Source organism: Remersonia thermophila, chromosome 1 (assembly GCF_042764415.1).
Source record: "Remersonia thermophila strain ATCC 22073 chromosome 1, whole genome shotgun sequence".
NCBI lineage: Eukaryota > Fungi > Ascomycota > Sordariomycetes > Sordariales > Chaetomiaceae > Remersonia > Remersonia thermophila.
This window is the reverse complement of record NC_092217.1, coordinates 1276511-1302536: the sequence shown is the minus strand read 5'-3', so window position 1 is coordinate 1302536 and position 26026 is coordinate 1276511. Positions and strand designations below refer to the sequence as shown.

The window sequence follows — 26026 nt, the reverse complement described above, 5'->3', positions numbered from 1 at the left end:
GGCGGCCATTGCGTGGTTATACAGTACAAGCACCGGCATCGGACGCGGCATCTTGGCCACCTGGGGTGAGTGAGGACGGTGGTCTCAATCCCCATCAAAACGAAGCCTCTCCCTCCTCCTTGTTCTTGTCCTCCTTGTCCTTGTCCTCCTTGTCCTTGTCCTCCTTGTCCTTGTCCTCCTGGTCCTTGTCCTCCTGGTCCTCGGCCTCCTGGTCCTTGTCCTCCTGGTCCTTGGCCTCCTGGTCCTTGGCCTCCTTCTCGGCCCGGCTCAGCAGCTTCTTGAGCTGCTTCTCCAGCGACGTCACCTCCGGGGACTTCTCCTTGGGGAACAAGATAAAGCCCCCGTTGCGGGACGCCTTCTTCCTCTCCTCCTCTTCCTCCTTCTTCTCCTTTTCCTCCTCCTCCGCCAGGATGCGCTTCACCTCGTCTGGCTTGGTCTTGCCAGACTTGAGCGCCTTGAGCATCTCGCGGAGGACGCGCAGGCGGCCGGTGCCGGGCTGGCCCGGGTACGTGAGCCCGAGCCACGCGTACTCCTCGTCCGAGACCACCTCGATGATGCGCACGTTGTGCTTGCCCCTGCGCAGCAGGAGCAGCCTGTCGTCGATGAGATAGCGCTGCGTCTCCTGCGGGAACCACAGCTTGATGGGCGTCCAGGTGACCTGGGCCGCGTTCATGGACGAGCCGTGCCCGTCGCTGTACACCCCGCCGATGTAGGCCCCCTTCTGGACGGCGATCCGGTGGCCCGCCGTGGCGCTCTCGCACAGCCCCGCCGCGTAGAGGATGCGCCCGATCGACTTCCCAAAGATGAGCGAGCGCGGGAGCTTGATGTCGGGCTTCGGCGCGTTCTGGTGGGTGATCACCGCCGAGACCGGGGTGACGGGCACGTCCGTCTCCGCCGTCGTGGTCTGGGTCGGCGGCGGGATGACGACGGTGGAGTCCTTGTTGTACATCATCTGGTGCTGCTGCTGGGCGTCTTTGGCATCCTTCTCGCTGTGCACCAGGGTCACCACCTCGTAGGCGAGGCGGTGGTGGGCGACGCGCTTGCCAGGATCCTCGGCCTGCTTGGCCATGATGTCGGCGATTTCGGACAACGGGAGGAACGTGAAGAGCTTGAGCAGCTGCTCGACGTCGGCGTCGGGCCGGCGCACAAAGTAGCCGTACAGGTCAAAGCTGGACGTCAAGAACTTGTCGAGCCACACCGCGTTGCCGGCACTCTTGCCGAACTTGGCGCCGGACGAGTCGGTCAACAGCGGCACGGTGAAGCCGACCGGGTCGTCCAGCAGGTTCCTCGGGCCGCGCCGTTTCCTTTCTGCGGGGTCCGGCTCGCTGTCAATGATGGCCTTGATGATGTCGACGCCGGTGACGATGTTGCCGTACTGGTCCGAGCCGCCGATTTGCATCTGGACCTGGCGCTGTCTGAGGAGCTCCCACCAGTCCCAGCCCTGCAGAATGGGGTAGCTAAACTCGGCAAACGACACGCCGTTTCCTTCCGTCATCTTTCGCTTGACGCTGCAAGCGGGACGTCAAGAGTCAGCCGAAGCCGGCGTGAGGGAGCCAAGGGGGGAAAGGGAGGGGGGGATGGTGCTCACGTGTCGCGGGTCATCATTTCGGCGACGCGCAAGCTGCCGGCGCGCTTCAGCACCTCTAGCATGGGCATCTTGTTCCACCACGCATTGTTGTTCACGACGCCTCGCTTCCAGGCCCATTCCTTTTCGTAGCCGAAGCGCCTGGCCTGCTCTTCAACGTTGAGCCAAAGGTTCTTCATCTGGTAATGGATCTTGGTGACGTTCATGGCCAGGTCGGCCTTGTCGATGGGGTCGCGGTCCTTGATGCGGTCCGTGGGGTCCCCGATCTTGACCGTCGAGCCGCCGAGGAGGGTGTAGGCCCCGTAGCCGTGCATGTACATCCAGAACAGGGCCATGAGCGGGAGGAGGTGGCCGACGTGCATCGAGGGAGCGGTAGGGTCCACGCCGACATAGGCGCCGATGCGCCTGGTGCGCAGGATTTCGCGTATGATGTCTCTCGAACTGGCAGCAGTCGTGTCAGAGGTGTCTCCATGGCTCTCTCTGCGCGTGTGGCTCCCCGTGCAGCGACGTACCCCGCCGTGTCCTTGACAAAGCCTCGTTCTTCGAGCAGGTCCCATAGGTTATACCGCTTCCCCTGCAGGATCTCTTCTGCGCGCCTCTCCCACGATGACCTGGCCAATATCTGCTTCGCGACCGACTTTTGCGGCATGCGGCGTTTCTGGGCCAGCTTGACGAGCGTTCTCGGTGATATTTCGTTGAATACATCCGGCGGTATGTTCTTGGCTACGACGACAGACCGTCGTGGAGGCCCCCTCGCGAGGTAATGGTGTGCCATCGCGGCGACCCTGCAGCTTCGGCAGACGGGTCCCCCCCGTCCGACAAGGAGCGCCATGGAGGACGCCATGACGCCTGGGAAATCCTGACGAAGCTATGCTAGGGATGTTGGTTCCCTCGCTGGCATCCTCACATGCAAGTGCAGCCGTGGGCGTTTGGCGGGCTGCCTCTTCGTCGACGTCGTTGCGGTCGTCTTTGTCGAATTGACCCGGTGTTCGCCCGATGTCGGGGCAGGGAGAGGAGCGAGAGGGAGAGGGAGAGGGGGGGGAGGGGGTTCGTCTACGTCGCGGGGATATAATTCGAGATATTAGAGGTTCGGCTTGGTATGGTTTCCAAATTTTCGGGAAACGTTGGAATGCCAAGACACAACCCTGGTCGCAACTAGAACACATGCGCTCCAGCAACAGAAACCCTAACCCTGGGGCATCGGGTTGCCCATGTGGGGGGAGCTCCCCGGAATGGGCTTCTGGCTGACATCCGCTCAACGGTCATTGGCCAGAACCAGCTCCCGATTGCCGAGGAACTCCGTCGCGCCGCTCCGGCACCATTTTCGCCGCCCTCTCCGTTGTGCCATCCTCCGTCCTCCGTCCTTGGTTCGTTGTCCGTTGTCGTTGTCGTAGCCGTCGTTGCCGCCATACGAGCTGTTCCTCCGGAAAGAGAAAAAACAAGGACAACCTTACGCAGCAACCCGAAGCCCGGCCGAACCAATTGACCCCGACCACCGCCATGGCCTCGATTGCCCGTTCCTCCCTGCTGCGCCAGGTCGCCGCGGCCCGGCCGGCGTCCTCCCCGAGCCTCATCGCCAACGCCGCCCGCGCCGCCGCTTTCCACACCACCGCGAAGCGGAGCCTCCTCCCTCCTCTTCCTCGTGCGTCACCCCGTCCCGCTCCCTGGCCGTCGTGCTTGCAGTGCTCGGAAAACTAACCAGCTGTCTACAGAGAAGATTGAGGGCACAGGTACGATGAGCCCTTTTCCAGCGACCTTCGCACCCCTCGCTCGACCCCCCTTCTGCTTCCCTCTCACGCCCGGCTTAGCTCCCACCCCCGTCACCTTTGGCACCCTATGCATAGCCATGCCCTCCAGCAGCACCATGATGCGCTAACCAACCCCCTCTACCCCGCCCGCAGTCAACGACGCCGCCCGCGTGCCTCCTCCCTCGCCGTCCCACGGGTCCTACCACTGGACCTTCGACCGCCTCGTGGCCGCCTCCCTGGTTCCCCTGACCGTCGCCCCCTTCGCGGCCGGCTCGCTCAACCCGACCCTCGACGCGCTGCTGTGCGCCACCATCCTGATCCACTCGCACACGGGCTTCCAGAACATCATTGTCGACTACGTCCCGCAGTACCGCACCCCTCGCGCGCGCAAGGCCTTGATCTGGGGCCTCAACGCCGCCACCGCCATCGTCGGCCTGGCGCTGTACGAGTTTGAGACCAACGACGTGGGCGTTACCGAGGCGATCAAGAGGGTCTGGAAGGCGTGAGCTTGACGCGGAGAGGGGGAAGGAGATGGAGCGAGGAGAGACGGGAAGGGAGGTGAAAAAGACTGTGAGAATAGGCCAAGGCCGTGTCTGTCTACCTAGACGATAAGCTCGTTTTGGGTGTAGGTTGGATGGTTTGCGGGGCGGATTGCATGTGTCGGCTGTCTTGTCTCTTAAGGCTCGAAAAGGGGGGCTAACCCCAGGCACCAAGCACTACACAAAGGGTTTCCGTGTTTTGTGGGATATGAAATGTTGAACTCGGTTTCTGGTGTCTCTCTGCGGGTTGTACTTGACGAATCATGGATGGCTCGGGTCGATGGAGATGGGCCGTTCAACGGCAGTGTTTCATTATTAGCGGTCTTCTTATCCGCAGTTATCGACCAAGGGCCAATGCCCCCCCTTTTTCTCCTCTCCTTGGACCCTCTGCCCCTAACTTGGAGGATCCCCCAAGGTATCAATGCAGAAGAGAGTGGAAAGTGCGTAAAGTCGGAAAAGAAAACCACGTCGCCGTCTCGACATCCATGGGACAGAAACCCACCAACATATCCAAAGAAAAACTGACTGCGTTTTGAGAGCCCTATCTCCCCCCCCCCGAAACGCCATACGTTCCTCGTTCCTCCTGATGCAACGAAAAAAAGAAAAAAGCCCCCTGCCAAACGCCGGTGGTGATTCGTCACCCCCCATATAACACATCAATTCGCAGGCGATTTACCGTGGTGTACACGGCCTGCTATCGTGGTGCCATCGCGACTTCAGGCGCTCGTCCGCCGTGCAAAAGGGTAATTCACCGGGGGGTCAAAGGGGAGCGAAGCCTGGGGCGAGACGGCCGCCGACGACGAAGTAGCCGGCCTCGCGACCTCGCCGTGCTTGTTATCAAGCGCCGTCTGGACGGTTGCGCAGTATCGTTCTGATGTTTCATTACAAAACGTCAGCCTTTTCCATTCTCCCTGCTCCTTGCTCTCTGGGTCCCCAGATCCCATCTCCCATCTCCGATACGGGTACTAAAAGAAAGAAAAAAGACCAAGAAAAAAAGAGAGAGAGAGAGAAAGACGCAAAACGTACCTGCAATCCTCCACCTCTTGGAGACCTTCTCCAGCGCCGCACGCATGCTCGTGACCTTGGCGAGCCACATCGGGTCGAGCAGCGCGCCGTCGGCGTGCGAGAGCAGCAGCTGCGAGGCGTAGCACATGGCGAAGCCCCAGCACGGCTCGAGGGCGCCGCGCTCGAGAAGCAGCCGGGCCTCCGGGCGCTCGATCATCTCGGACGCCTTGGCGTGGACGCGGGCGATGGCGGACGCGATGACGTGCGCGGCGTGGGCCTGGGTGTGGTGGGCGTCCAGGGACCAAGCCGGGGAGCTGAGGTGGATGCTGCCGAGGAGGTCGGCCGAGTTGAGCTTCAGGAGGGCGCTAGAGAGGGGCGAGCGGAAGGGTGCGTTAGGACGCGGAGGAGAACAGGTCGTTCCAAGAGGCCGGGGGCAGGGAGGTGGCGACGGGGTTGGAGACCTACATGATGGCCCCGGCGCCGCCGCTCGGCTGCTGCGCGTGAGGCAGGATCTGCTCCGAGAGAGCTCTCGGGTCGTGCCCGGACAGGGCGGGGTTGGAAAGATACTGGAGCGCGTTGATCAGGGAGAGCGCGGAGCTCGCCTCGGGGAAGGAGACGGCGCCGGCGGGATCTTGGACCCCGTATCGAGACAGATAGTCGTCAAAGGTGGCCGGAAGGGGCACCGCCGGGAAGATGGCGAGGCCCATGGTGTGCATCGGGAGCGTCTGGTCTTGGTATCCAACGTTTAGGAGGCTGCATGGTGAGAAGTCAGCCACCGCGGTGGTCGAGTCAAAAAAAGAAAAAAAAAACAGATTGGGCGTTTTCTTTCTCCGTACCAGTCAACGTATACCAGAGCCCACCAAAGAAGAGAGCAACGCTTCAGCTCTTTGGCCTTGGCAATATCGCCGCCGAGGCACCAGAAGGCTTGCTCGTGCCACCCGAGCACCCTCGTCATGTGGAGGCACCGGCCCACGGACAGGTAGGCGTGCAGCGGCTTGTTCTGGGCAAACTCGTACAGGGCGAGGAGGAGCTCGCTCTGGAGCAGCGGGATCGACAGGGCGACGGTGCTCTGGACGGTGCTGAGCACGCCCTTGACGGTGTGGTACACGGCATCGTGGATGCCCTTGTTCGACTGCGGCGCGGGCGGGCGAGCGATGAGGGTCATGCAGAGAACCAGCACGCTGGTTTCCGCCGGCAGGTTGCCCCAGGATTCTTCGAGCTCCTGTTCCACCCGGGAACGGTCAACGATGGGGAACCAGGCGTGGACGCCAGCAAAGTACTCGGCGACAGCCTCGAGAACGCGCCGGCGGTTGGCGAAGATGTCCAGGAGGGTCCCGATGGCCACCGAGTTGATGTCCTTGGCTCGGAAGACGGGCTCGTACAGGCCGGCGTCGGTGGGGTCCCCCGGGTCTCTATACTTGCAGTGCTTGCCGAATCTGCAACGGAACGAGCAAGGCGGGATAGGTTAGCCCCTTTGGCGCGGTGGCAGGCCGGGCCGAGGTGGAACCAAGCCCCGAGACGGGGAAGACGGAGAGTGACATACTGGACGCATGAACCGCAAGGAAACTTTCTGTCGCATCCTCGCTTGCGACGCTTGCACTCGAGACAGACCCTCGGCTTGGGGGCCTCCTGCTGAGGGGATGCGGGCGGAGACGAGGCTGTTGATGAAGAGAGCCTGCGCATGCTCTTCGCCGGGGAGGGGCCGAGGATGCGGCCCGAAGCTGGAGGTGACCTGGCTGTGAGGGGCCGAGCAGGGTCCGTGGGTAGATCAGGAGCGCTCTGGGCCGCCGAAAGGATGCAAGATAGGTAGAGATCGGGAGGTCAGGCACGGTATCGAGGACAGTGGAGGATAGGTAGCAGCATCCACATAGCCCACCGTCAACCCAGTCCCGCGATGCAATAGCAGGATCACAAATACGCTACCCGATAATAATTACGAGAAACCTTGGCTTCCATAGCGCGACCGGTGGTGGCCTGCATCTTGCGTTTATACTCTGCCCATGGCTCACGCACCCAAGTGAGGGAGCCCTCCGAACATGTCAAACACATGCGTGCATGTCCTGAGTAACCCCGAGGTGCCTGGCAAAAGCATCGCCTCAGGCCTCTGGGGATGGCAGCAGGGGTCAGGGGAGGGAGGGAGGCTTACGGGCTAAACCCATTTCAGCGGGCGGCAGCCCACGCATCCTTGCAGCCCTACGGATCAGCCCGTTGGCCGACGCGCTTGCTGCGCCTATCGTGCTCCTTGATTGGCTGAGCTGCCGCCCTCCCGCTGCATCGCAGCCGACCACGGGTCTTGCGGGAAGAAAGAGGTTCGCGACGGGAACTTGTTGCTTGATGGATCCTGGTCAGCCCAGAACTTTGCAGATCCCCGTGAAACACCTAACAAAACGATGCTCTTTCTTGGGTCCAACAAAGGGTCGCTTGCTATGCGGGGGATGTCTTGTGCTGGCAGGCCGCTGGCTACCCAAGTCCTACGTAGCGCGTCCAGCGTCCTGCCGCGGTGATGGCATGTGGGGCGCGTCTGCTTCCCAAAGCCGTGTCAGGGATCACCAAGCCAATAGGTCATCAAGATCGGACCGGTCGAGCCAACGTACGTACCCTGGGCCAACCAATCAGCCGCGCTCCGTCCAGCCTCCCAAGCCACAACGGTTCCCTCGGCTGGCGGGGCGACCCTCCTGCCTTTGGCCGCCCAGCCCTCCTGAACACGCATGCGGAAGGACAGTTTAGGACCACCCTCGGCGGCCCGACGGGCGGATCCAGTCAGGGCTTGTGTGCGACCCCAAGAGCGTGGCCCTAGCTGCGGCGGTGCGGACCAGGGGCGGAGCGGGGGGGGGGGGGACAGGGAACGGGGAATATGCACCAGCTGAAGGATTTTGAAAAGTCCGGTTGAGGACTCCCATGGGAGGGAGAGCGTCTGACGTCGACTCGTTAGTCGCATCCTGTGCGTGCGGGCAGCAGGCGGGAACCCGGGCCGGGTTTCACATCAGCTTTCGTCGGCTCGTTTCAGCGTCGCCGTCCACCCACCCCCGGCGTGGGAGCCGTCCGGACCGTTCCGTGCGGGTCTCGGAATCCCCCAGCCATCGCTGTGCGCGCCCGCCGTGATGGAGACGAATGAGAAACCAAGCCGGGCATGTAGAGGTGCTGCATCAGAGGATAGGCAGGCACGCACGCACATGCGTTGTCCTTGTCGGCATCTCTTGGATCCCCTTTCCCCTGGCAGGTTGCCAGGTCTGGTCGAGGGCGTGGCCCGCATTCAGGTGCTGTGGTGAGCAGGCTCGATTCCCAATGGTCAACGCTCGCCCGCCGTATGGGCCCTACAGCCTTGTCGACGTGAAACGACAATTCCACGAGGCAGTTGATACGAAGCTGAAAGCCAAATGAATGTCTCAGTCAACGTGACGGAGACCCTCCAGTCGACGAGAGCCAAAAATGCAGGTCAACGTTACAGTCCATGCAAGGGGTGCATGCTACCGTATCTCTGGAAAGGATCGGTCACCTCGAGCCACCGCATGGTGTAGGTAGGCGAGCAACGGTCTGAGACGAACCACAACACGCTCCCGCGCCCGGGAGCGCCGCTCTTCTCCCCGAGTAGGCAGGTTGCTTTCCCCCCCCCCCCCCCCCAAAACCATCGATTTATGTGCTTGTGCGACGTTCCCAGGAGATGCTTGAAACACAGCGACGGGCCTGGGACGGGACGGGATACCGAAGCAAGTTTCGGGCTGGTCGTTGCCAACCCAAAGTCGCGGATCGGGTGACGAACGACGGCGAGGCGGTGAGTTCGACTCTCACTTGTAACACCTACTTGGGGGGGGGGGGGGGGTGGACAGACGTTGACCGTTGCGCTGAGAAATCGCCTTCCCCCCCACCCCCCGACCTTCCCCAACTCAAGGTAGGATAATTTCTCTCCTTTTCGTTTCTTGTTTTCCTTTTTTTCTTTCATTTGTCCGTTAGATGCCCTGTGATTTGTCAAAGATCAAGGACGGTTGCAACCCCTTGGCCAAAGAAGACACCGAGAGAATCTCCAGCCTCTTTCTTGACGTCGACAGCAGTCTCCATCGATATTTCATTCCTGCCAGGCAGAGAAGTTGCTTAACCCTGCGGAACCGATCATCTTGGCCGCCGATAACGGAGCTCAACGGGTGTCTCCGTGTGGAAGCGAGCGGCCGCAGATCGTCGGGCAGAGGGCTCCGGCGCTCTCGGGAGAACACCGTGTTGGAGCAAAGGCAGAAGCAGTAGAGCAGTGGAGCCTCACGAGGTGGGCCGAAATGGGGGCCATTCAGGTCTAGGCCTTGTGGAGGACTGTCTGGCAATGCTGGTCAGGGTGCAGAGGCGGGCGGACCCGTCAAGAGCCAACGGGCGTCATGTCGGGAGGGGGGCGAGCCGGGCAGGACTCCGGTCAGTGAAGGGCGAAACCCGAGATAATAACGTTAGCGCTGTCGTAGTTGGTTGGAGGAGCCAACAAGCTCTGACGCTCCTCAGAGACTGTCGTCATGAGGCCGCTGGCTATTGCTTGAGCAGGGGGCCAACCAGATTGGCTTGGACGGGTCCCCCCTACGGGACACACAGCACGTATGACGCGAGAAGCAACGCTACAGGTGCTCAAGGCACCTACTAGTACTCGACGAGCATAGGAGGGAAGCTCTCGTCAAAAGTAGCCGCTTGATGGGGGCGGCGGAGAGGGCGGAGTTGGTCCTGAGGGTGACCTCGCTGTAAGGTCATTCCATATGACACGAGGTCATACAGAGAGAGAGCCGTGTCGTTTCTCCGCTCGGGAGCTCTATTCTCCTTGTCCCTCTCTTGTCCCCGTCCAACCTCGGGCTTCCTCTGGTCCCCTCTAGCTTGAAGGATTACCATTCTTTCCGTTCCAGAACCTCGAAAACACCAAAAGATGTCCGGAAGCTGGAAGTCATAGGGACACCTCGTGGACGGGCTCCTACCACGAACGCCAAGACCGGCAACCCAATCCGGTTTAGCGGGCTCCCATCCCCGCCATCCCCCGGGCGGGCCCCCGAGGACCTGTTTGTTACACAGTATAGTTTACGCAGTACTGCGTAGTTAGTTAGTATAATACGCAGTAGTAGTGTGGCACGAGGCGGATGCCAAGCCGGACAGGGGGGCGGCCAGTTCTTGGATGTGACCTGACCTGACGTTGATCCACGAGCGGGAAACGGGGCGGCTTGGCTTGGACGATCCAAACTCAACCTCTCAGCTTGGTTCCAACCATCACGCGTCGCATACCAACCAGCGCGCACCAACCCCCGACAGCGAGGACGCGGACACACCCCCTCAGGCATCGCCCGCCGTCGTCGCCGACTCTCGTACCCGCGCGGTTGATCACTCGCGACAACGCGGCGGGGGAGCTGATCCAAGCTCCGTCCCAGGACCGAGCCCCCACGATGGCCCCCGGGTCGAGTCAAAAGGGCACCGGGAAGAAGGGGGGCGCCGCATCCGTTCGCCAGCACGCCCAGCACTCGCTGTCGCCCCAGACGCAGATGCAGCAGCAGCCGTCGCGCAGCCGCAACAACACGCCCGCTCCCGCCGCCCCCTCGGCCAGCCTGCCCCCCTTCGAGACGGTCGAGACGGAGACGGTCGAGCTGCGCTTTGACGTCTTCCGCGACATCGCCTTCGAGGACGTGGTCGACCCGCCCGCCGCCAGCTCCCTGATCCCCGACGCCAAGAGCCTCGACGGCCTGCTCTCCCGCCTGCAGCGTCTCGCCGATGTCATCGACAAGCGAGGCACCTGCTGCGACCGCGGCATGCGCCTGCTCGCCCAGACCCGCCGCCAGCGCCTGGACGAGCTGGCCCTCGAGCGCGGACGCGACGAGGAGCGGAGGCAGCGCGAGGCCGATGACGGCGACAGGAAGGCCAACAAGAAGAAGCGAAAGGGCACAGACTCGCTGGCGCCTCAAGCCGGGAGCACAGGTGAGTCAGCGAGGCGGTCGCGTGGCGCATCGTTGGCGTCGGGGTTCTGTCTTGCTTTGTTGTTTCCGTCGGGCGTGCGCTGGTCGTTGCATCTTGTGCGCTTGACGCGCACCTGGGAACGACCTTGTGCGGCGCCAATCAGCCCGTCGCCGAGAGGCTTCCTTTGGATCAAAGCCGCCCCCCGCTGCGTGCTGACGGCTAACCCCAATCTCTGCTGCACCTCCAGAACGCTCGTCGCCTCTCCGCGACGCCAAATCAAGAAAGCTAGCGCGCGACAACGACACGGCGAGCTCGTCGCTATCCCCCGTCGAACCCCGCTCGCCAAACAACATGGACGCCGACGACAAGGCCAAGGTCGAGGCCAAGGACGAGGACTCGAGCTCCGACGACGACGGCGCCCCGCCGCCGCCCGCCCGCCCGCAGGCCAACACCTTCGGCGACGACCCATCCACCTTCCCCGATCCCACCGTCTACGAGATCCGGCCGGTGACGCCGGGTATGACCGAGGACGAAATCAAAGAGATCTACTCGGTCGCCTGCTACCCAAAGAGCGATCTGGCGCACCTCATCGCCGGCGACCCCCCGGACAAGGACTTCAGCAACTCCAAACCCAACAACCAAATCAGCTTCTCCACCTTTAGCTCTTACATCGAGCCGTATTTCCGCCCGTTCACCGAGGAGGACCTGGCCTTCCTGCGCGAGCGCGGCGATCGCGTGACGCCCTTTGTGATTCCCAGGCGCGGCAAGAAGCACTACACGGAAATCTGGGCCGAGGAGGACGGCGCCATGGCCATCGACTCGTCGCCGCCCGGCCGCGACCGTCTGCCGCCGAACCAGCCGCGCGGCAGCATCGAGAACATGGACGACGAAGTCGCCGAGACCGATAAGCTCTCGGTCGGCCCGCTGCTCTCGCGTCTCCTCCAGGCCATGAGGCCAGAGCACCGCGCTCCCCCCGCCGAAGACGCCAAGTCCGGCGCCAACGGCGCCGCGGGCGACAACGAGGCCGCCGCCTTCGACTTCAGCTTCGGCGACCACCCGCCCTCCCAAACGAACGGCGTGAACGGCACCCACCACGGCACCCCGTCCAACGCGGACCAGCCCGGCTCCGCCCCGCAATCCCTCCCGCCCGCCACCTTTATGCCCGAGTCTAACACCGAAGCCTGGAAAAAGGCCACCCACCCCAAGCTCGACTACCACCAGGTCGACGAGCGCATCAAGCAGGAGCTCCGCCACATCGGCTTCCTGCCTCTCCTCCCGCACCAGGACGCCTCGGCCAACGGAGCCGCCGCCGCCGCCGCCGCCGCCAACGGCGCCGCCACCGCCAACGGGACCGGGCCCTCCTCGGGCAGCTCGCAGGCCAACCCCTCGGCCGCCGCCGCCGCCGCCGCCGCGCCCGCCCTCGGCCCGGACCCCGCCGACTACGACGCCCACGAAGACGACGAGGTCGCCGCCCGCCTCCGCCTCCTCCAGGCCCGCCTGCGCGAGCAGGTCCTCATCAACGGCGCCCGCAAGGCCCGCCTCACGGAGCTCGTCAAGGAGCGCATGGCCTTCCAGGAGTACCAGACCATCCTCGAGGACCTCGACTCCCAGGTCAACGCCGCCTACCTCAAGCGGACCCGCACCATGGGCAAGAAGCCCAAGAAGTCCCGCCCCGGACAAAGCGCCGCCGCGGCCGCCGCAGCCGCCGCCGCCGCGGCCGCCGTGGCCGCGCGGGCGCGGGCGGCGTCGGCCTGGCGAGGCCGGGCATCGGGGACCTGACGAGGACGCTCATGGAGAGGCGGCGCAGGTGGATCGATAGCATCGGCACCGTGTTTGACGATGAAGGCCTGACCAAGTGCCCCCGGGCGAGCGACGAGGGGAGCAGCATCTTTCAGCCGGCCGAGATGGCCGAGCTGATCAAGAAGGAGAAGGAAGCGTGGGAGGAGGAAGAGGTGGAGGAGGAATTGTAAGCTTTTCTTTTTATTATTATTATTATTTCGTCTTTTTTTTTCCAACCCTTCCCTTGGTCTTGAGAAGAGGGAGGGGGGAAACGGTGGTGGATGGTGTGTGTGCGGAGGGGAAGCGAGCGGCCTCGGGCCGGCCAAGGGGGGGGGGGGGGGGGGCAGGAAAGGAGAATCTCTTTCTTTTCGACTTGCTGTTCGTTGTTGTCGCTATTTGGCTCTGTTCGGGTGGTCAGGGAGGGGGGTAGGCTTTGCTCTCCTCTTCTCCTTGCTGGAAGCGGGTGGGGTTGGGGTGGGGGGTTGCTCCTCACGCACAGGGTATGGGACATTCTCGGGAGAGGGGGCCGGGAAGAGGGAGACGGGTTGCTGTTGTGTAATATCACATGGGCTCGGAGGGGACCTTATCGAGGCGTTGGTGGTGTTCTGGCCGTAAAGGGGGCGGGCAAGCCCATGCTTAGCTGGAATGATGATGGCTTCTTCTCAAATGTCCATGTTTCTGAGTCGAGCCGGGCGTGATTTCTTTTTTTTTTTTTTCTTTGTCTTCCTCTCTGCCCTTTTTTCGAGGTTTGCAGTTGAATGATGGGTGCTCGGTTGCGGTTTGGTGAACTTACGCAGTCTTGAGACGGCGGTTGACCAAGGCCACCAGGGCACCTTTCCTCGGGCGTGATGAGGCGTTCAGATGGCTGTAGGCTTCATGAAGTTCCGAGGACTTAGCCGAACGATGTTTGGAGCAGGTGGACAATAATATCGTCAAGTGCTTGGTTTCGACGCCTCTCGTGAGAACCATTATCATTTTTGATTACCTTCGCCGGATATCCCATGCAACCCAATGTCCTAACATCCCAGAATCCAAAGCCTTCGGTAGGGGTATCGTTTGCATTCATAAACGCCAAAGATCCAAAACCCAGCAGCCCCAAACAAGATCTTCCCGGTCCAAATGTGTTGTTCTATCGAAGCAGCGAGGTTCCTGCCGAGACACTCAAGGAGGAAGTTTAAAAGCCTGGAAATACCCTCATTCGTATCCTTTTCCCTAGACATGTTATCAGTCCCTGTGGCTTATTGCTCGAATCAAGGCAAGGCCTGACTTACATCGACTCGTGCCTCCCCGCTCAGATGGAGCGGGCTCAGGTCCGGCGAGCTCAAGCATGCGTTCTCGACGCAGCGCACCTCTCTGTTCTCCGCCTTCTCCATCTTCTCCTTGGATGCCGGATTCTAGGGTCCGTGTCTGGTGGCCTGCAGCTTCAGGTTGCGTTTCTTTCGACTCCGTCAAGGGTGCTGATGGTGGTGGTGACGGCGGCGGCGGCGGCGGCGGCTGTTGGTGTGAATCATGTTTTCTGAAACCACCAAACAGCGCGCTTCTGGCTTGAGGAATCCACCAGGTAAGGGGGGGTTGGGCGTCGCGGCTGTCATTTCCGGGGTTCTTCCCGGTGATTTCATGTCTTCCGTTATTCGTTTCTTCATCATCCGTAATATAGCCAGCCTCCTCATCGTCGACCCTCCCACGGAGCCGGCGAATGGCACGCTCCCGGCGCACCATATCGTTGGTGATCCGCGGGCAGTACCCCGGCGGGAGCATGCTGGCTTTGCAGACGGGGCAGAGCGAGCTGGCCTCGCTGAGGAACGAGTCGATGCACTCTGGGTGGAAGATGTGGCCGCATGGCAGCTCGCGAATGATGGTCTCGCGGTTCACAAAAAGCTCGAGGCAGATCTCGCAGGCTGGTTGGAAGCTGGTGGCGCTGTTGCTGCTGGCCGGGACCGGGTGCGGCTCGGAGAAAGAGGGCCGGCTGTGTAAGGTGTCGCGGCTAGCATTGGCTTCATTCGCCCCGGTGGGTGCGCGGCTGATGCTGTGCCGGCTGGTCCTGGTGGATCGGGGGGACCTTGGTGGCCGTGGCGATCGTGTCAAGCCGCCAGTTTCGGGTTCGTAACAATAGGTAAATAAAGGGAAGGTTCCGATATGGACCATGGGAATGGTGAGGCGTCGGATGCCCATGGCTTCCAGGTTCACGTCGCCGGCGATGACGCGACGGCGCAGGCTGGCACGGCGCCAGGCCTGGACGAGATGCATCAGCCCCGAGGTGGAGGCGACTACGGCGAGAAGCAGGCCTAGGATGATGAGGACGTAAGCCCAGGTGGCGAAGCCGGTGGGTATCGTCCCGATGGTCAGCTCGGTCCATATGCGGACATAGTCCTCCGGGTCGCCAGTCAGCTGCGAGATGATGTTGTCGCCGTAGGGCACGTCGGTAAGGTTCCCCGAGTACAGGCTGGAGTGCTGCATCATGACCTCGCCGACCGCCGCCGAAACGGCAAAGACGGGGAAGGCGGTGCGGGTCATCCAAGCGTTGCTGTCCTGGATATGCCATTGCTCCGAGTGCGCAGGGGGCGGTGCGTTTGCCCGAGTTCCTGGCTGGTAGAACAGAAAGGCGCGCACCGGAGCCGTGCGAGCGGCGTCTAAATAGGCGTTGGAGCATCGGCCGTTCACCCAGGGGGCGAGGGCTATCAGATGGTAGTTGGTGGGGGGCAGGTTGGACTGGCGGGTCACGGTGTGCGGGATGTACGATGCTGTCTCCACGGTGCACGAGTGGCCGTCCGGGAGGTCGGGAACGTAGAGCAGGCCGCTGATGATGCCCTGCGCTGCGTAGCTCGACGATAGCACCGTGGTATTGCTGGAAAACCTTGCCGAGTAGGCCACGTCGCCCTGTCGGCGGTCAGCAGACAAGTCGATGACGGAAGAGTACCGAGCGTGTGGCCTACCGAAAGGGCCGTGATGTTCCTGACGACGGTGCTGGCGACGGTACCCACGCCTTTCCACGATGGGTTGCTGAACAAAAGACTGGGCGCACGATTAGTCGCGGGCACTGAGAATGAAACAATTCATTAAGCCATGGTGGTACAAGTTACGAAAAAGCAGGGAATGAATGCCTGCATGACAAGGGGCAGAGAGGGTTAGAGGGGAAGCTGGATGAGGGGGATTTTGGGGGGAGGGAGAGAGGGGGGTTCGTGGGGTGATCGGCGAGGCACATCACCGTCGACGGAAATCCCCCTTCTCTCAGCGAATCGGGCCAGCAACGGCAGCAGGCAGAAGATGGGAGAAAGCCAGCGGACAATCTTTGGTACATACATGACATTGCGGATCTCATCCAGATCTGTGAGTCGTCAGCGGGGGGTTCAGTCGACCGCGTTTCCCCGGGCTTGGCGCGGAGCTTGGCTCGAGACATCGGGCGGGAACCACGCGACGGGCCGAGAGTTGGCCCCCGGGAGACGGGAGAGCGGGCGGACTCACACAAGGACATTGTCGATGGAGCATACGCCGACCGAGGCCCGTCTAGCGATAGCCCAGGGGCATGGCGCTGGCAGGTGTCACGTCGGGATCCGGCAAGCCGCGAGGGGCCGAAAGGGATTGCGAGATCAAGAGACCTAAGGATGGTGGTGACGGTGCAGAGTGCAGGGTGCAGGGTGGTTGCAGGGGCGCCCGCTAACTTTAACGTTGAGGGACTCGGAGACAGTGGGAACAGAGGCGTGGGGCCTTGTTGGGGGAGGAACTCGGTCTCCGTGCGCCAAGAGGACAGTTCCCGCGAGCTTGGGAGTTGCTCGCGTTGCGTCGTGAAGCTGAAGAAACCGGGCGGGCCACACTGTATCTCTCCATGAAACAGGGCGTCGCGGACGCAACGCCAACATCCCCCGAGGGCGTGCAAGACGGGAAGGGCGTGGTCTCTGCGCAACGGCCCGTCGATGGTGTACGAGGCAAGGCCTTTGATTCTGGTACGCGTCGTGGTAGGACGGCATGGAACATTGGCTTTGTTCCGGGGATGGAAATGGCGAGGACAGTGTAGCACGGTGAAGGAGTATGTGTTCGGATTTGTTCAGCTGAACCTCGCTAAGGCACGGTGGGTGGGTGAGGTACTGAATGGACGGTACCAGGGATTTCATACACGGGCCAGACGGGAAGGCAACCATGACGTTGAACAAGCCTTCCGGTTCCTACCACTTACCGGTAGGTAGGCAGGCACCTGGGGCGGGAATCGTCAAGAGTGCTAGGTCATGGAAGTTACGCTAACATCTGCGTGTCTGCCCAATGGTCAACCTAGAACCCAGTACTGCAGCAACCCGGACCATTGGGGACTAATTAACGTTGAATTGCAGGTGCGATGAAGCGCTCATGACACCAACGATTCCCAAACTGTGGCAAGCTACTTCCATGACCTAATACGCTACCCGCTCTACTGGAAGGTCCGCTGGGTACCTACCAGATGGTATTTCATCCGAGCCGCCCGCATGTGGGGTGAAGAGATCAACCAAAAAGCCTCCCGGCCCAGGTCCTCCAAACACATGGAAACCCGCTCACGGACCTCGGACTCTGTTGCTTCCTTCCTTTAGTTTCAACCCGGAAGAACCTAACCCTCTTACCAGGCAACCACCAAGACATCAACCGCGAGGGAAGGACCTCGCCGAGAAGCCAGGGGAACGTTGATCCAGGAACTGGGCCGCCTGGCTGCAAGTTCTCTGAAAAAGCCCAACACGCTCCCGTCGAAATCTGTTAGTCGGTCCGCTAGGTTGTCTCTCCGCTCCCGCTGTCACCAAGAACTCCTATCCCATCTCTCCACTTGGCGTGCATGTGCATGTGCCTTGGGGTGGTACCTGAGTACAGCCTCATTCTCTTACCAGGTACATTGCCCGCCTTCCAGGTTCTGGCGCTTGCAGTTGCTGCCAACGTACTTCACGATGGAGAAGCCCCCCAATCCATGGTCCCTTGACATTGATAAAAACCCGACCCAGCAGACAGCTCCCGCCATAGACCACCTAAGCGGCACCCGCCATAACCACCAGTACCTAGGTACCTAGCCACCTCCACCTAGCCATCCTCTCAGGCGGCTACCACAACCATGGCGCCCCTCGCGAGTGAACCTCGCCAGGTGCTCGCCGTGCTCAACCCTGCCCGCCGCAGAGCCCTGTACACCCTGCTGGTTGACATCGCCTCCCACATGCGCTCTCGTCTCGAGCTTCACGAGCCCGAAACGACATCGCCTGCTGCTAAATCAGCCCTCTTCATCGACCCCTCCGCCGAAAACAGCATCGTCGTCACCGAGCCAGACATGCTTCTCCAGTCGGACCCGGCCAGAAGGAAGCTCCGTGCTGCCGCCCTCGCCTATTTTGACGCCTGGAGTACCGATGTCCTCGCCAAGTTCAAGGATCTCCTGGCTACTCTTGACAATGTCATGATCGTCGAGGAGCGTCGCAGGCGGACCGCGCGGGTGGCCCAAGCTCAGGGTCGTGACGGTGGCAGCGACAGCGACGAGGCCCGCGAGGCCGTTGCCCTCTTCCAGTCATACTGGCCTCCTGTCCCTACGCGACTCGCAGGCATCCCCGAGCTCGATCGTCGGGAGACCCTGAGCTGCGTTCTTCTGATGCTTCTGTCGACGGGCCACTACTCGGCCCATTCGCGCGCCATGGCTGCGTATCTTGCCTCATCCCTAGAGCTGCCCTTGGCCGTGCTGAACGGCGAGGAGGCCGAGATCGCCGTGTCGCTCATCGAGCGCTCCTCCCAAGCCGCGAGCCAGCAGCAGGCCACCATGTCGGCCGAGGCCGAGGCTCAGAGGCGGAGACAACAAAACCAGGCGAACCGGTTATGGAAGGTCGGCCTGGCCTCGGTGGCAGGCGCCGCTATCATCGGGGTCACGGGGGGTTTGGCCGCCCCCGTCGTGGCCGGTGCCATTGGCGGTCTCATGGGGTCGGTGGGTTTAGGAGGCGTTGCGTCGTTTCTAGGTATCTTCTGGATGAATGGCGCTCTCGTGGGCACCTTGTTTGGTGCCTTGGGCGCCAAGATGACGGTACGCTCTCCATCTCCAGCCCGGCCTAGGCCTTGTTGGCTAACAAAGCATCCAGGGAGAGGTGATCGACCAATACGCCAGGGAGGTGGAGGACTTTGCCTTCATCCCCCTGAAGGATGAATCGGGAACTAGACCGTCCAGAGCCAGCGACAGACGCCTTCGCATCACCATTGGCATCAACGGCTGGCTAGACACCAAAGACGACGTCGCCAAGCCATGGCGCTCTCTGGCTGACGACTCCGAGGTCTTTGCCCTTCAATATGAGACGGACAGCCTCCTGGGCCTTGGCAAGTCGCTGCGAGCCTTGGTCTCGTCGTACGCTTGGAACACCGTCAAAGTGGAAATCCTCAAGCGGACCGTGCTGGCCACGCTTTGGTCCGCCCTCTGGCCCGCCTACCTCCTGTCGATAGCGTCCGTTGTCGACAATCCCTTCAGCCTGGCCAAGAACCGCTCCGAAAAGGCCGGCGAGATCCTCGCCGACGCGCTCATCAACAAGGTCCAGGGCGAGCGCCCGGTAACCCTCGTCGGGTATTCGCTCGGCGCCCGCGTCGTCTACTCATGCCTCCGCTCGCTCGCCGAGCGCCGCGCCTTCGGCTTGGTGGACAATGTCGTCTTCGTCGGCGCTCCCGTGCCGTCCAACCGCCAGCATTGGGAAACCATGCGCGCTGTGGTCTCGGGCAACCTGGTCAACGTCTACTCCGAAAACGACTACCTGCTCGCCTTCCTCTACCGCGCCACCTCGGTCCAGCTCGGCGTTGCTGGGTTGCAGGAAATCCGTGACGTCGACGGCGTCTTCAATCTCAACCTCAGCGACAAAGTTCAGGGCCATATGCGCTACGCCGAGGTGCTGCCGCAGATTCTCGCTCAGTGCGGCATTCCTGTCGCGAAGGGTGCTGATGGGCCGATCCGGCCTGGCGAAGATGGTGAAGACGGTCTTTGCCTGGAAGACTTGGATAACGACAATGGCAGCCTGATTGACTTGGCTGGCCCGGACGTCTCGGGACCGCCGATCGGCGACCGCTCGCAGGCGCTCAAGCAGCCCAAGTCTCAGGTTGGCGGACAGCAGCTGCCAGAACCAGCACTTTCTGCGAAACCCCCCACGACATCGGCCATGCGCTCTCGTCAAGAGGACCTTTTGGGCCTCGACTTGGACATGTCCGCCCTCTCCGTGTCCGAGCCGATCCCGCCATCTTCTTCCCAACCCCAACTCCAACCTCATCGCACAACCCTCGACCAACCACCCAAAGCCGCGCCTGGAGCAAACTCTTGCACAATCCTTCCCATCCCGGCCGACCGGCCCACCGACCCGGCTCGGGACGCAATCCCCTCGGTGACAACACCGGATACATCCAATCCCGTTGCGCCGCAGTCCTTGCGCAACACGGGTGGGTTTGACGATGAATGGGGCCTCTACGACAGCGATGAAGACGCCGTTGGGATCCGGATGGTGGATAACGAGGACGGCGGTGACCTGACGTTCTGTGATCCGACACCAATCGATGAAGATAACGACGACAAGGGGGACAGGCACAGGTATGGATGGTGAGCAGGCAAAGGGTGAAATCAAAGGAAGGGGGGGGGGGGGGGCTATGGTACTATGCTGATAGTTGTCATCCTGTACATGTGCATGCACATGTTGCAGATCACCAAGCGGATGGTTACGGGACAAGTGCATAGAATGATACCCCTGTTTGTTTGTCCTACACAAACCGCGAAGAATGTCCTAAACTCCAAGATGGTCTGTCAACCATGTCTCTGAATTAACAGACGTGGAAACAACCAGGGGATAATACATGAAGCCTGGCAACAAAAGAAAATCCAGACAAAAAAAAGAAGGAGCCTCTCTATTCGCTCTCCTCCTCTTCTTCATCCTCCTCCTCTTCCTCTTCCTCTTCTTCCTCGTCATCCGAGTTGTCGACCCCATCAGCCATCTCCTCGTCCTCATCATCGTCGTCGTCCTCCTCCCCGCTCTCCCCATCATCCTCGCCGTTTTGCAAAGCCTCCTTCTCCTCCTCGCGCCGCTTCCTCTCCTCCTCCCTCCTCGCCTCCTCCACCTGCTTCTTCCTCTCCTCCCGAATCGCGCGCTGCGACACGACGTACGCGCCCAGCGGCGTCTTCTCCCACTCAAAGTCCTTGAGGAACGCGTCGACCTGCGCGCGGTCCTTGGGCGCAAAGTCGACGCGGGCGCGCCGCTCCTCGACGAAGCGCGCGTTGGCCTCGAGCTTCTGGACCAGCAGCGCCAGCGCGGCCGCGAGCTTGCCGTTGCGGCTGCCGCCGTGGGGCCCGCGGCCCTTGGGGTGCTTGCCGTGGGGCTTGTGGCCCTGGCGGGCCTGCTGCTTGCGGCCCTCCTTGAGCCAGCGCTTGATGCGGACGATGGAGGGGAGGGCGAACTCCGGGAAGGCGATGCTGCGCGCCCAGAGGACGAAGAACTCGGAGAGCAGCTCGACGAGCTGTTCTCCGACGCCGTCCTGGTACACGCGCGTGCGCAGGTACGTTTTCGGGGCCTTGTAGGCGACGGCAAAGTCGAGGGGCTTGAGGGTGGACGACTTGGGAGCCTTCTTCATCTCGGCCGAGTCGAGGACCTCCAGCAGCGGGGCGGCGAGCGGGATGTACGTGTCGGTGGCGCGCGAGAGGCGCAGGAGGGAGCGGACGAGGTGGAAGCGGAGAGGGAAGTACAGGGCTGTGGGGATGAGGCGCATGGCGCCTAGCGTGACCTGGACGAGCGGGTAGATGAGGGGCTTCAGGGGGGATTCTTTGCCGGCCTCGGCCTGCTTGAGCGGGCTGCAGTGCTCGGCGAGGACGCACGACCAAAAGTCGAGCGAGTGCACGTATTGCCAGTTGTAGATGGCGCGGAAGGCGTCGTTCTTGTTGTTGACGATGCTGTTGCGCAGGTGGATGGCGAGCTGGCGGATCGAGGTGAAGGCGGTCGTGTAGCCCAGGTTCTGATCCAGACCCCACAGCTCGGCGGCCGAGTTCTTCATGAGGTGGATGCCTTGGATGGTGTTGGCGTTGGTGAGGCGGCTGCCCTGGACGAGGCCCTGGTACGCCGCCTTGAGCACCACCTCGCGCACGCCCTTATCGCCGACCACCACGAGGCGCCGGATGACCAGGAAGGCCGTTATCCTGGTCGAGTCGCTGCTCGCCGACTGGGACCAGAAGGCGACGACCGTCTTGATGAGCATCTTGAGCAGCTTGCGGAAGGACAGGAGGTAGGGGAGGAGCGGCTGAAGCGACGAGAGGGTGAGCTTGAGGGTCGCATCGTCCGACAAGGTGCTGAGCAGGCGGATGACGGACGCGGCGAAGCTCTTGATGAGCATGGACAAGACCTTGAACTTCTTGCCCTCGGTCTGCACGTACACCTTGCCGGCGGCCGACTCCTTGACGGGGACGTGGTGCTGCAGGACCGCGGGGATGCCCTTGAGCGCGGTGACAACGATGTCGTTGAACACCTCGGGGCTCGTGATGGCGTAGCGCTGGGGATTTTCGTCATCGGCCTCGCTGAGGTGGGCGGCGCACCGGAACGCGATGGCGACCTGCCGGGCCGCCCGGAGAGAGTGCGTCTGCTCTATGGACGCCCTCCACCGGGATACCATGGCCTGCGTGAGCTCCCTGTCGTCCGCCTTCTCCTCCTCTTCCTCCTTGGCCGCCTTCTTGTCCTTCTTCTGCTTCTTCTTCTTGGGCTGCTCCTCGTCCTCCTCCTCATCGCTGCCGGCGCTGAGCTCATCCAGCTCGGCAAGATCGGCGTTCTCGTCGAAGTCGAGCGCCTCCGGATCGTTCTCCTTGAGGAACTTGTAGAACTCGGGGTCCTTCTCGGCGAGGGCCTCCATGGCGCTCTTGGACATGCCCAGATCCTCCTCGTCGCTGCTGGCGTCGCCGGCGTCGGGTTCGCTGTCGTCAACAGGCTCATCATTGTCCGAGATGTCAAGGTCGCTGTCGCTCTCTTCCGAGGCTTCGTCCTCGCGTGGCTTGGCCTCGTCCCGCTTGCGCTTCCCCAGCTTCGGGGCCGTCTTGCTGGCCTTGCCGTCGAGGATCTCGAAGCCGCCCTTGAAGAAGTCGTCGACGCTCATCTCGCTGGCCTTGGCGCCAGGCTTCTTCTTGTCATCGTTGCCGTCTCCGGCCGGGCCCTTGTAGAACTCGTCATCTTGGGCGCGCTTGGTCTTTTTCTTCTCCTTGAGCTGCTGGCGCTGCTTGATCTTGGCCACGGATTTTCTCCTTTCGAGGACACCCTTGAGGTGCTTCTTTTCGAATTTCTTGGTCGCCTTGAGGTTCTTCTTTGCGGACCCCATGGTGGCGGTGGTGAGTTGTCGGCCTTTGGTAAGGCAATTGGGGGGTGTGGGGGGGGAGAGGGAGGACCTTGGCTGTTGTTCGAGGACAACCAAGAGGAAGAAGAGCCGCTGGATGTTGACTTTGCTCTGTCCCAAACTTTTTTCCCAGATTTCCTGGGCTTGGATTTCCTTATCGGCCATCTTATCGAACAGGCGCTAATCCGCGTACGGAAGGGTGGGTCCTGGCCCCACGGGCCCCACGGGACCCCTCCAAACGTCACCAAAGCCAAGAACCGGAGGCAGCTCACCATCACCACGTCGTTATCCAGAGCTTGAGCTTGAGTTGAATGTGGGAAGTTTCCTTGGTGCTTGAAGATGCTGTTATCCTCTCCACCACCATGAGATTGATCTTGTTTCGCGTCCGTGGTCCTTGAAGATTTTCTTTCGTTCGTTCACCCGTCTCATCCCATCTTCCGTCTTTCTTGTAAGGGGTTCTGGAGCACAAGAGTCATCGCCTGCTGTTCCCCTTGCTTCATCACCAAGTACAAGTAAAGTAAACAACCCGGAGTACATAAGATACACAAAACGAGCTTCCTCGAAAATGCTCCCCCGCCAGCCCTACGCGCCAACCCCGCACAGCTACGTGCCCGCCTCCAACCTCTCCGCCACCATCAACCTCGATGAGGAGGTCAAGCTTGCCGACACCCGCGCCGAGCGGGACCTGCAGGACTCGCTGGCCGAGATCTTCAGCATCCTGGTCACGCTCGACGAGCTCGAAAAGGCCTTCCTGAAGGATGCCATCCCCGAGGCCGACTACACCGAGATCTGCGAGCGCGCGCTCAAGCAGTACAAGTCGCTGCTGGCCGACGAGACGGTGGCCAAGGCGTTTGGCGGGTTGGAGGAATTCAAGGCCGAGTGGGGGGTACGTTGGCTTGTTCTGTTTGCTTGCTGTTGTTGTTTGTTTGACCAGAACGCTAATCACACAACCGCCCCTCTCCTCAGCTCGAGGTCCCCCGTGCAACAGAGCGCATCCGCGTCGGTATGCCCTCCACAACCATCACCGCCAGCTCCGGCGGCGGCGGCGGCGGCGGCGGCGGTTCCGGGCCTGGATCCGGGGCCGGCGGAGGGTCCGGAGCCCCCAGCGGGGCGCTCATCCTGGAAGCCACCCAAGACTTCATCACGTTCCTGGACGCGCTACGGCTGGGCCTGCTGGCCAAGGACCAGCTGCACCCGCTCCTGACCGATGTGATTCAGAGCGTCAACAAGGTGACGGATCGGGACTTTGAGAACCGGGGCAAGATCGTGCAGTGGTTGATAACGCTGAATCAGATGAAGGCGACGGAGGAGCTGAGCGAGGAGCAAGCGAGAGAGCTCGAGCTGGATATTAACTCGGCGTATCAGGGGTTTAAGGCTACTTTGTCGTAATCGGTACAAATGAATGACCTCTGCCATCCGTTGACAGCCTCGGGTCATGTGCCTAGACCAAAAACGTCCAGAAGCTCGGGTATACAAACTCCTCCTCAAAGATCCTCCGCACCTGCTCCAGCACAAACCTCTCCACCTTGCCGACGTTCTTCAGGCTCTGCTTGCCGCTCTCCCGCTGCCCGATCTCGCTCTCGACCCGAATCTCCTGCAGCAACCCGCCAAACTTTGCCGTGCCCCCGCCCCCTCCCAACGGCCCCTGCCGGCTCGACACGCTCCGTCGATGCCGACTGCCCCCCGTGCCTCTCCCCGTAGCACCGCCGCCCGCCTCATCCCCGCTGCTCCCGTCGCTCTCGTCATCCCCCCCCACGGCCGCCACCGCGTCCTCAGGGCTCAAGAAGCAAAAGTGAACCCGCCGGCGAATCTTGGCCAGCACGCCGACCCCGTCAAACGTCAGGCCCGTGATGCTGAGCTTCACGGGGATCCCGACGAAGCTCGGCATGGGGTAGTCGAGCAGGATGTCGGCCGTGAGCAGCAGCTTGACGTCGCCGGCGTAGCGGATGCGGAACACGGCTTGTATGTCCTCGACCCGGGGCTCGCGGAGGCGCGGGGAGCGGCGGGAGTGGCGGGCTTGGTCATCCTGGGGAGGTTGCGATGGCTGTTGCTTGGATTGTGGCTGTTGATCGGAGGAGGAGGAGGCGGTGGTGGTGGCGGTAGCGGTGCTGTTAGGGTTGGGGCTGGGGCTTGTGTTGGGCTTTTCGGCGGACCAATTCAGGGTTGGTGCCGCGCTGTCACGGTCGCGGGTGGGCGGTCGGGACGGGTCGGCCGAGGTTGGGGCGAGAGTGGAGACGCTGTGTTTCTCTCTCAGAAGGGGGATGGTCAGGCTGTTGGCGGCCTGCTGCGGCGCGGAGAGGTTGGGGTTGGAGCTGCTGGCATCGGGGAGGGAGACTGAGCTCCCCGAGGGGGTGCGGCTGTGTCGCCGCCCTGGTGGGAACCGTCGTGTAGGGCTGTCGTCAAGACCTCCGTCGGCGTCGAAATGGCGCAGGTTGGACATGGACGAGCTATGGCCGTGTCCGTCGAGCCAAGGCACGTTGCCGAGGTGCTGGGCGCCTGCTACAGCTGCGAGGGGTGTCTGAGTCCCTGACAAGCCGCTCGCCAGGTGAGGGTGGAAGTAGTGCAGATTGGAGGTGCCTCCGGGGATTCCTGGCGTTGACACGCGCAGAAAGGGGCTGCTCAGGTCCCCGCTTCGTGCACCAGGGCTGCCGAACACCGAATATGGCGGACCATGGCCAGCATGGCGAGGCTCTCCTGTGCCGCGCCCGCGTCGGTCTGGTGTCTGAGGGGTGCTCTGGCGGACGTTGTCGTCGTCACTGTCCGAGTCGGAGGCGAGGTCGGAATCGACGTTGTCCTCGTAGAAATCGGGCAACGGATCCGTAATGTCCTTGAGTTCTATCTCGGGCGGAATGGTGCCGAACTGAAAGTCATGGACTTTGACGGATTTGATAAAGCGCGGTAACGGCACCGCCTGGAACTTTGTGTGAATGAAGTCTCGGATCTTGTTGGCCAAGGCCTGCCCGTCGGGACCGCCGGTGACGGTCTCCCAGTTGAGGTCGATGGACATGATGAAATCCTAATGAGAAATCATAAAGAGGGTCCAGGTCATGTTGAGAAATGTACCGAGAGTTGGGTTAGAGTTGCGAAGCGAAGGTTGAGTTGAGACCAACCAGCCGATTCTTGAGGCTCGGGGGAAGAGGCTTTTGTATTCACAGCTTGTA

At 61.8% G+C, this 26026-nt stretch overlaps 9 protein-coding genes across 9 annotated transcripts; 4 read left to right on the top strand and 5 right to left on the bottom strand.

Annotated features, from left to right (window-relative positions):
- Positions 1–94: 94 nt before the first annotated feature.
- VTJ83DRAFT_381 (uncharacterized protein) lies at positions 95–2234 on the bottom strand (the record flags this gene model as incomplete). The annotated part of the gene is made up of 3 exons (XM_071010229.1): positions 95–1508; positions 1589–2026; positions 2098–2234. 3 exons carry the CDS (start codon positions 2232–2234, stop codon positions 95–97), a joined length of 1989 nt encoding a protein of 662 aa, XP_070869734.1.
- Positions 2235–3085: 851 nt separating this feature from the next.
- VTJ83DRAFT_380 (uncharacterized protein) lies at positions 3086–3839 on the top strand (the record flags this gene model as incomplete). The annotated part of the gene is made up of 3 exons (XM_071010218.1): positions 3086–3227; positions 3298–3315; positions 3487–3839. The coding sequence occupies 3 exons, from the start codon at positions 3086–3088 to the stop codon at positions 3837–3839; spliced, it is 513 nt and encodes a 170-aa protein (XP_070869733.1).
- A 749-nt stretch (positions 3840–4588) lies between these two features.
- VTJ83DRAFT_379 (uncharacterized protein) lies at positions 4589–6560 on the bottom strand (the record flags this gene model as incomplete). The annotated part of the gene is made up of 5 exons (XM_071010206.1): positions 4589–4743; positions 4899–5242; positions 5343–5630; positions 5714–6313; positions 6421–6560. 5 exons carry the CDS (start codon positions 6558–6560, stop codon positions 4589–4591), a joined length of 1527 nt encoding a protein of 508 aa, XP_070869732.1.
- A 3713-nt stretch (positions 6561–10273) lies between these two features.
- On the top strand, positions 10274–12748 carry VTJ83DRAFT_378 (uncharacterized protein; the record flags this gene model as incomplete). The annotated part of the gene is made up of 3 exons (XM_071010195.1): positions 10274–10799; positions 11026–12523; positions 12586–12748. The coding sequence occupies 3 exons, from the start codon at positions 10274–10276 to the stop codon at positions 12746–12748; spliced, it is 2187 nt and encodes a 728-aa protein (XP_070869731.1).
- Positions 12749–13731: 983 nt separating this feature from the next.
- VTJ83DRAFT_377 (uncharacterized protein) lies at positions 13732–16029 on the bottom strand (the record flags this gene model as incomplete). The annotated part of the gene is made up of 5 exons (XM_071010184.1): positions 13732–13769; positions 13829–15434; positions 15491–15569; positions 15858–15882; positions 16020–16029. 5 exons carry the CDS (start codon positions 16027–16029, stop codon positions 13732–13734), a joined length of 1758 nt encoding a protein of 585 aa, XP_070869730.1.
- Positions 16030–17619: 1590 nt separating this feature from the next.
- VTJ83DRAFT_376 (uncharacterized protein) lies at positions 17620–20110 on the top strand (the record flags this gene model as incomplete). Its single annotated transcript, XM_071010173.1, has 2 exons — positions 17620–18564; positions 18620–20110. 2 exons carry the CDS (start codon positions 17620–17622, stop codon positions 20108–20110), a joined length of 2436 nt encoding a protein of 811 aa, XP_070869729.1.
- Positions 20111–20408: 298 nt separating this feature from the next.
- Positions 20409–22850, bottom strand: VTJ83DRAFT_375 (uncharacterized protein; the record flags this gene model as incomplete). The annotated part of the gene is made up of 1 exon (XM_071010162.1): positions 20409–22850. One exon carries the CDS (start codon positions 22848–22850, stop codon positions 20409–20411), a length of 2442 nt encoding a protein of 813 aa, XP_070869728.1.
- Positions 22851–23430: 580 nt separating this feature from the next.
- Positions 23431–24254, top strand: VTJ83DRAFT_374 (uncharacterized protein; the record flags this gene model as incomplete). Its single annotated transcript, XM_071010151.1, has 2 exons — positions 23431–23751; positions 23832–24254. 2 exons carry the CDS (start codon positions 23431–23433, stop codon positions 24252–24254), a joined length of 744 nt encoding a protein of 247 aa, XP_070869727.1.
- A 52-nt stretch (positions 24255–24306) lies between these two features.
- Positions 24307–25872, bottom strand: VTJ83DRAFT_373 (uncharacterized protein; the record flags this gene model as incomplete). Its single annotated transcript, XM_071010140.1, has 1 exon — positions 24307–25872. The coding sequence occupies one exon, from the start codon at positions 25870–25872 to the stop codon at positions 24307–24309; it is 1566 nt and encodes a 521-aa protein (XP_070869726.1).
- Positions 25873–26026: the final 154 nt, after the last annotated feature.